The following is an 8,532-nucleotide window of genomic DNA, read 5'->3' as shown; positions in this document are numbered from 1 at the left end:
GCCCTCCCTCCCTCCCTCCCTCCCTCGCAAGAATCCCGTGAGGGAGGCTGAGGCTGGCCCAGGAGGCTCACCCAGCAGCCCGTGGGGAGTTGAGACTGGGTCTCCGGGCCAAGGTTCCCTCTAAGCTGTGGAGTCTTCTTGTGAGCAAAAATTCTAGTTTGTGAGCTACTGGCATTATAGTTGTGAGCGAGCGGTTTGGCTGCTGCATACATTAGTTTGCTCTGGAGCCACATCCTTCCTGAGCTGAGAGCCCCATCCTTCCTGAGCTGAGACAAAAATGTGTGAGCCGGAGGCTAGAGAACTGTGAGCTAGCTCACACTAACTCAGCTGAGAGGGAACACTGCTCCGGGCTTAAGGAAAGATGATTTAAGCCCCCCTCAGTGGTCGTGGCTGACTCACACACCTAGAGAGCGTTTCGGCTTCGCACAGCTCCCCACGCTGGGCAGGATGCAGGGGGGGGGGAGCCAAAGATCATTGGGGATGGGGGGCCATTAAAATCACCCGGGGAGGGGCAGGCCCCAAGGTAACTGCCTGGTACCCATTAGGGACTCTTCAATGTACACCACATGCAGTGTCCTTTGGGGTAGGAGGCCTTCTGCCCTTCCTGGTCAGGGCAGAGGATACAGCCTTGGAGTGGCTGAGGGGGTGCCAGGGGAGCAACAGTCCCAGAGGCACCCACTTGAGTGTGGGGTGGTGCCTCAGGGGGCTGTGCTTTCCCCGATGCTGTTCAACATCTACATGCGCCCCCCCCCCCTCACCCAGATTGCCCGGAGGTATGGGCTGGGGTGTCATCAATATGCAGATGACACCCAGCTCTATCTGATGTTGGGCGGCCCGTTGGGCTCCAACCCAGAAGATCTGCACCGGGCTTTGCAAGCCATGGCGGAGTGGCTCAGGCTGAGCAGGCTGGAGTTAAACCCGGCAAAGACGGAGGCCCTGTGCTTGAGTCGGACCGGATCGGGGTTAGGGCTCCCACTCCCGACCTTCGATGGGGCACCCTTGGTGCCAGCCCAGGTGGTGGCCACTGCCAGATCAGCAGCCTTTTATCATCTTCGGCTGATACGGCAGTTGGTTCCTTTCCTTGACCGCAACGACCTAGCTACAGTGATCCATGCGATGGTCACCTCGAGGCTAGACTACTGCAACGCTCTCTACATGGGGCTGCCTATGTCGCAAATCCGGAAGCTACAGCTGGTGCAGAATGCTGCGACCAGGTTGTTGGTGGGCACCTCAGGCTGGGAGCACACTTGACCTGTGCTGAAAGCGCTGCACTGGCTGCCTATAGCATACTGGATTCGCTTCAAAGTGCTGGTGCTTACCTTTAAAGCACTACATGGCCAGGGCCCAACCTACCTGAGGGACCGCATTTCCCCGTATATTCCCCAAAGAGCACTTTGGTTGAGGTCACAACACTGGCTGGTGACCCCGGGCCCTAAGGAGGCCAAGCTGGTGGCAACAAGGGCTAGGTCTTTCTCAGTGGCGGCTCCTACCTGGTGGAATGAGCTCCCAGAAGAGATCAGGGCCCTGCGGGACCTTGTGAAGTTCCGCAGGGCCTGCATGACGGAGCTCTTCCGCCAGGCTTATGAGTAGGAGCCACCACGGCCACTGCCACCACCGCTCCTTTATAGAGAGAGACCGTTGGGGAGCTGGGTAACATCTTCTCAGTACCCCAGCCTTCCCCCCCCCTGCTACACAAGATGTTAGAAGCTTATATGTGCATCCGTAGAACTGATTTTAATCTGTTTTATGAATTTGTATTTTTGTATTATGTAATTTTGTATATCGTATGCACTTTGTGCCCTATGTGAGCCGCCCTGAGCCCGTCCGCGGGGAGGGTGGGGTATAAATATAATAAAATAAATAAATAATAAATAAGGCGCTCAACCCACCACCACCCCCGTAGTCCCCTGTTTTATATGCATTGAACAGATGTCCATCTAACTCGTTGGACTCTGACTGTGTGTTTCCAATTCGGCAACGGGGGGAGCACGCGGGCACATTTGTGCATGGGGCAGCCACCCACAAGGCATGTTGGTGGCGCCACAGGAGGAGGACGGGGGGGGGAGGTTGTGTTGTGGGTCCTGGAGGGGTCCCGCAAGCAAGTGAGCCCGGTGGCGTGGATGCCGCTCGCCCACCCAGGACGCCGTCCCTCCTCCCTTGGCCGGGCGAAGGTTTTTGTCTCTCCCCCCCCCCCCCCGAAACAGTGAGCTCTTCCACCCTCCCCACCCTCTGCAGTTCCTCCATAGGGCTTGTGCTTCCCCCGCCCTCCAGAACTGCCGTCCCGTCTCGTCTCCTCCGGAGCGCACGGATCTCTCTCTCTGCCAGTATTCCCCTTGCAGTTGGTACCCAGAGAGGGCTGCCTGCCTGCCTCCAGATGGGTTTGGGTCTGTCACAGTCAAAACAGTGAGGAGGAGTCCTTAAAGACGGACAAATCTATGGTTACGTTTATTGTGGCACCACAGAGCCCCTTTCGACATGACAGTGGAGGCTAAAGGCCTTATTCCGCGGGGGGGGGGGTTGTTTCCTCTTTTCTCTTCTCTGGTCATGATGCCGCCGCCCGCAGGGGCTCCACCCGCAGCCAGAGGCCATTCTCTGCCCGCAGGATTAGTTCGGGCATCCGCCGCACGGGTTGGCTCTCGTCCAGCCCCACTCTGAACCGCAGGAGAGTCAGCGCCAGGACCGCTTTGAGCTCCGCCATGGCAAAGTTCTGCCCGATGCAGTTCCTGCAAAGGCGAGACAGAGAGGGAGAGAGAGAGAGAGAGAGGCTAGCTCAGCAGGAGGCAGGTGGCTGGCTGGCTGGCGCTCCTTCCCCCATCCACTGGTGGCCTTCCCCTGGGGGGGGGGAGGAGTGTGGCCACACCTGCGCTTTTGGTGGCTCCCAAAGGAGAGCCGTGCCCTGAGGCATCAGAGGCTCCCCGGCAACCCATGCGGGAGGACCCCCCCACCCCGCCCAAGAGGCCTGAGCCTGCCTGCCTACCTGGGTCCGGCTGAAAAGGGCAGAAAGGCCAGGGGGGGCTGCTGCTGGCAGTTCCCTGGATCAAAGCGGTACGGGTCATAGACCTGCAAGAAAGGAAGCAAGTGGGAAACCGGGAGGACGTCCAGAGCACAGAGATTGGCCTGTCTGTTTCTGGACACAAAATGGGCCCTTTTATGTCTCCCGGTGCCCTCCTGCCCGCCCCCCCCCCGCCCGCTTGGCTGGCTGCTGGCATACCCTCTCGGGGGGGGGGGGGGGGGCTCCTGAAGGACCTCAGCAGCCAGCAGCTTGGAAGAGGGGTTCTGTCTTGGATGGGGGGGGGAGAGACTGGGCAGGCGGACATTCGACAGGAGGAAAGGCAGTTGTTTCACCCATTCGTCAGATTCAAATGTTTTCTGAATCCCAGAGGCCTGACTGTTGCTGTCCACGAAAAGGTACTCTGTTCGTGTCCAGACACTCTCCAGCCAGGCAGGGAGGACACTAATGCATGGCCTGTGAAAAAGGCTGGAACAGATTTTGCGACTTTGCAACAGAGCCATGAGGTTGGGTTTTTTTTCAGTTGCTCCAGCAAGGAATGCTTTCTGGACACATTAAACTTGCAGTTCTGTTCCCAAAAGAAATAGGTAGGATATTACTATAATGAAAGCCATCATAAGTGTTTCCTTAGAAGAAACCGAAAAACATGTCCATTCAAGCACTGTTTTGATGATTTCTTCTTTGTGCTGTTTTTCGTCTGTTTTGCTGTTTCACGGAAGGTGCTTTATTGGGTTTCGACGGGAGCCCAGGCTGAAGTCTTATATAGACCTCTAGAGCAATAACCTTGTTTGAGGGGCCTTGGGGCATCGAAGTGAACAGAAGGCGGGATATGAATTTGGAAATTAAACAAACGGGGCTCAGCTTGACTTTAAAAAGGAGAGGATGCCCTACAGGAGCCCTTCGAGGTCTGCCCCCCCCCCAGATCCCCGAGATGGATCAGGACAAGGCTGTGAAGTCAGGAGAGTAGGAGGCCGTACCTCCGGCTGAGGCCAGACAGCAGGGTTACGATGGGTCCCGTTGATACTGATGAGGCAGACAGTCCCTGGGGAAGAGAAAAGCCTCTGATGAGTGTGAAAGTGCACAGAAGGAAAAATGAAAAGGGGGAGGCAGGGGGTGGGAGGGAGCTACAAAAGGGCAAGGGTGTCCGGGGGGGGGGGGGCCGCTGCCTGAAGTGAAGGGCAAAGAGTGGAGTGCTTCCCTCTTGGGACGTCAGTCCCTTCTGCTCCCCCCACCCCACCCATGGGGCCTCGTCCCTGGACGGCCGGAGCCTGCTCCTGCACAGATGGGTTTTCACCGGGCTCCGTCCCTTGCCAGGTTTGTGCCTTCCAAGCGTTGGCAGCTCTACAGAGACCTGTGAGGGTGCCGCTGACCCACCTCCCGCCTCTGCCCTGTAACAGGTGGTTGAAGCAAGAAGTGCACTCGCCATAGAGCAGAGCAGAAGGGCAAGAGAAAGGTAAAATGTCACCCTGTCTTTTTAAGTACACATTACTGAGGAAAGGCACAAGTTGGCAGCACAGGCAGTGTCCCCTCAGGATGTGTTGTTTGGGCATCATTTAGAGACCGGCTTCTCTTCAATGCCCTGCTGCATCACTTCTACACTCATTAGTGGCTGTTAAAGACTATCACGAAGGTGAGTTCTTTTCACTGTTTCGTAACATGGTTTTGTGGGAAGTGTTAATACAGATCCCTGTGCGCCAACTGCATTACCCTGAAACAAAACCGTTTGCCCAGGAAAAACAGACTTGGTGTCAAGTGAATGCAACATGCCTCATAGGATTTCTCCTCTCAGGAGGACGCTGGTCATGTCCACTCACAGTGGCAGCACATTCTCCTGCTCCTTCCTCACACCAGGGACTGAACTGTGTGCTCCTCCTCACTAAGCTACAGGCCCTCCCATAACGGGGCATAAATACGAGATCCATAGCGTAAGAATAGCAAGCCAATTAACCCACTTCTCTGGGTTTGGGGCTGAGTCCATCAAAGGTATTTTGCAATCCAAACTCTGTAACGTTTATTACCATACACCTGAGAGTGCCCATGCCCATGTGGGTTTAACCAGTTTGCATATTGTGTTTAGGTTCAGAGCGTGGCACGTTCCCAGAATGCTAAAACACATCTCTCGCATTTCAGCATCTTCGGTCTGACGACTCCTGCTGCAAGGTGCAGGGAGGGGAGAAGAGAAGAACCCACCTGCCAGACTCCTGACGCAGAGGGCATATGCCGCACACACGTATGAAGGAGGGGAGCTGCCTCTTGACCGAGCCTGGCCGCTGGGCCACCCAGGAGGCCAGTGTTGTCTGCTATGGCTAGCAGCGGGCCCCCCTTTGTCTCAGGCGGAAGTCTTTGACACCACCTACTATATCTGGGGACACTGTCTGGGGACTGAATCTACCACCGTCTCCATTCAGATCAGATGTGTTATCATCACTGAGCCACGGCTGAAAGGGAATGAGAGAGATACCTTTGGGGATGACTCGTCCGTCAGGCAGCTTCACATCCTCAGTGCAGCGGCGAGAGACAAGGGTGACCGGTGGGTGCAGGCGCAAGCTTTCCTTGATGCACATGGTGGTGAAGGGCATCTGCGACAAGTCCCCCCTGAGAAGAGGGAAGATTCCAAACATCACACTGCTGAATGTGTCCCACTGACTGGGACAGCATCACTGCTGCAGACGGCTTTAGCCAGCAGCCCCTCTGCTCGCTCTCCTCCTGGCGACACGAGGAGTCCGAGGAGGCCGTACACCCAAAATCAGCCGCCTCGTTCAAGAAACAAACCCTCAAGAGACCGAATGCCAGCAACCTTGACTTACCCTCTGTTTCATCCCAGGACGGAAGTGTACATACAACAATACTCAGATGAGAGGAGCTCACCGTTCCCAAGGGGGGCGGTCCCAGTCTCTGCCCCCCAACTAGGGCCACCTGGACTCTGGGTCCAGCAGCCACTACTGATCGCATTTCCTCTGATAGCTCCTGGGAACCTGCCAGGGCTTTAACCTCTGGGGGGGATCAACTACCGCACTGCCCCCATCCTCCAAGGGCAACTCGGAAGGCCAAGCCACACCCCTCTCAGGACATAAGTATGGCACCGATGAGGAAGAAAACACCTGGGAGGCCTGGAGCCCAGCTCTTAGGAGCTGCTCCAAACAGCTGCTCGTGTGAGATGGTGCAAGAAACGGCCCTCAGGAGCAGGTGTCCCTGCCACAAGAGAGCCATCTTCGGGATACCTTCACATTACCTTGTCCTGGGCTGTGAGGACCCCACTCGTCTGTCTCCCTTGGGAGGGAGGGAGGGAGGGGGGAGGAGGAGGAGGAGGGAAACCACCGTCTTGGAGGACAAACAGTCGACGGGGATTCTCAGGGGAGAAGGCAGCCTGGCGGGATGGGGCCCCTTGCACAGGTCCCCTGTTATCAGTGAGCTGAGGTGGCAGGTGGGCTTTGTGCCTACATCTGCAGCAGTGGCTCTCAGATTCAGTACCACAGGACATGTGGAAGTGTGTGTATGTGAGAGAGAGAGAGAGAGAGAAACTAGCAAAAACAGGATCCTGAGACAAACAGAGGCTTTGTCGTTCTTCCACTCACTAGTGGCCAAAACAGATGCGTGGAATGCAGAAGGATCCTCACTGATCCACCTTGGACTGGGAAGGCTCCCTGATTTAGAAGGAGTTCAGCTGAGTTCTAATGGTGTGCGATTTGAGGAAAGAGCAGAGAAACCGTAATGTATCCATCTCAGAACGCGTGCGCGGCCATTTCGCCACGCGGTCAGGCGAAGCGACAGAGCTTCGCTCTCAGTAACAATGGGACAAGTGGATCCTGGCCGGCACCTATCAGCAGGCTAGGCTCCTGGCCGAGAGCCTATGGAACTCTTGGCCACTGTAAACAGCCAATCACTTGTGTGTGGGTGTGTTTGGGGAGCGGGGTTTGTGCACATATAAACCGGCCTGTGAGCTGGGTACTCTCGTCTTGTTCTAAGCTGAAATAAAGTATGAGCTGAAATCACTAGTAAGTCTCAGTACTTTTCAGAAACCTTGTCAAAATGAGCAAAATTTGAGCCCAGTAGCATCTTAAGGACCAACAATATTTTACAGGGGATGAGCTTTTGTGCATCAAAGCTCCTACACCCTGGGAAATTGCGTTCTCCTCTCCTCCTGCTAACATGACTACCCACCTGGAACTACCTGGCTAAACAGTACCCCGGCCTGCAGATCCCCGCAATCAAGTTGTGGTGGACGAACCTGCCTGTGAAAGAAAAGGTCACTGCTGGGATGGAAGCCTCAAAAGGTAGACTAAATTTTGGTGGAGACGGCGCTCAAATAGTTTGTGAAACGCTTGTTCACGCTTTACCTAATGTGTATGTTCCCTTCGGTTTGATTTGTGGAGTTCCAGAATTTTAGGGAATGTTTCTAAATCAGTGTGCAGCATGTTTTAAGGTGCCTCTTAAATCATGAAAGACTTGCGCGTGTGTTCCAGTGCAGCCCTCCTCTCCCAAGCCCCGTCATTTTCACCCATATGCAGTAGTGTCTTCTGCAGGATAAAATCAGAATCCAGGGGGGGAAAAAAACCTCTCTCTTTCTCTTGTCATGCAAGCTTGTGCAGCCGTAATACACAGTCCTTTTGGGGCTGGAGTTGGGTGGATTCCAATTGGGACCCCCCTCCAGCCGCCTGCCCGATGCCTCCAGCCTCTCACCATTCAATCTCTTCCGTCTCCCGGTCTCGCAGCAGATCCTGAATCTCCTCACGGCACTGGTCTTGATACTTGGGGTGTCGAGCCAGATTATACAGCACCCATGACAACCCACTGGCTGTGGTGTCATGTCCTGCAGTGAGAGAGAGAGAGAGAGAGAGGGAGGCCACGTGAGACCCTGCCACCTGTTTGTTCAGCCAGACAGCTGATGGGACTGAGGCACTCTAGCTTCCATCCATCTCTCCTAGCCTACAGTTCTGTATTCTGTGTTCTGCACATGGAACTCTACTGGGTGCACATTTGTACCTAATTTGCATGTTCTTCTGGGCTTGGTTTCTGGAGTTCAGTGTTTCTAGTGAGCATCTATAAATCAGTGGGACTTCCCATCAAATGTGGGTTCAGAATGGTCTACCCACATTTAACAGGCAGTTTAGAAACTTCAGAAACTATTAAAACAGAACCCACCCACCCCCCGCCCGGGGGTGCCCTCTGAAAATGGGCCCACTGCAGAGCTCTGCTGAGAAAGGTGGCTGGAGAGATTAGAGAGCACGGCAGTCTCTGAAGGCAAGGGCAAGTCACGCACCAGCCTGGCACACATCAGATGCCGAAGGCACCGGAGAGGCATGCTGCCCTTCCTGCGGGCATACAGGGAAGCCTAGATGGGGGTCTGAGGCTTGAAACCAAAACCTTGAGTCTAAGCTAAGACCTTCTGCAGGGAGCCAGCACAAGACTATCTACTCATGAAAGCTGTGGGCACAGGCTGAGTGTGGAATGCGACAGAACCGTGGGGGTCAGGCCTGCGGGCCCTGTAAGAAGCTGAGTAGCTCTTACATCCTATGCATGTT

At 55.2% G+C, this 8,532-nt stretch overlaps 1 protein-coding gene across 1 annotated transcript in view; it reads right to left on the bottom strand.

Annotated features, from left to right (window-relative positions):
- Nucleotides 1–2,422: 2,422 nt before the first annotated feature.
- LOC107105430 (cytochrome P450 4F22) overlaps nucleotides 2,423–8,532 on the bottom strand; it is a 54,289-nt gene continuing 48,179 nt past the window's right edge. The window contains exons 9-13 of the mRNA XM_015405388.1: nucleotides 7,691–7,820; nucleotides 5,472–5,605; nucleotides 3,988–4,052; nucleotides 2,978–3,060; nucleotides 2,423–2,723 (exon numbers count right to left, since the gene is read on the bottom strand). Coding sequence (XP_015260874.1) covers nucleotides 2,543–2,723; nucleotides 2,978–3,060; nucleotides 3,988–4,052; nucleotides 5,472–5,605; nucleotides 7,691–7,820 — 593 coding nt within the window. The 3' untranslated portion in view covers nucleotides 2,423–2,542. The remainder of the gene's footprint in view (nucleotides 2,724–2,977; nucleotides 3,061–3,987; nucleotides 4,053–5,471; nucleotides 5,606–7,690; nucleotides 7,821–8,532) is intronic.

The sequence above is a fragment of the Gekko japonicus genome, unplaced genomic scaffold (genome assembly GCF_001447785.1).
Source record: "Gekko japonicus isolate JY-2015 unplaced genomic scaffold, Gekko_japonicus_V1.1 scaffold1211, whole genome shotgun sequence".
In the NCBI taxonomy this organism is placed as follows: domain Eukaryota; kingdom Metazoa; phylum Chordata; class Lepidosauria; order Squamata; family Gekkonidae; genus Gekko; species Gekko japonicus.
The sequence above is the reverse complement of the archived record's forward strand: the minus strand, read 5'-3'. Positions and strand labels throughout refer to the sequence as shown.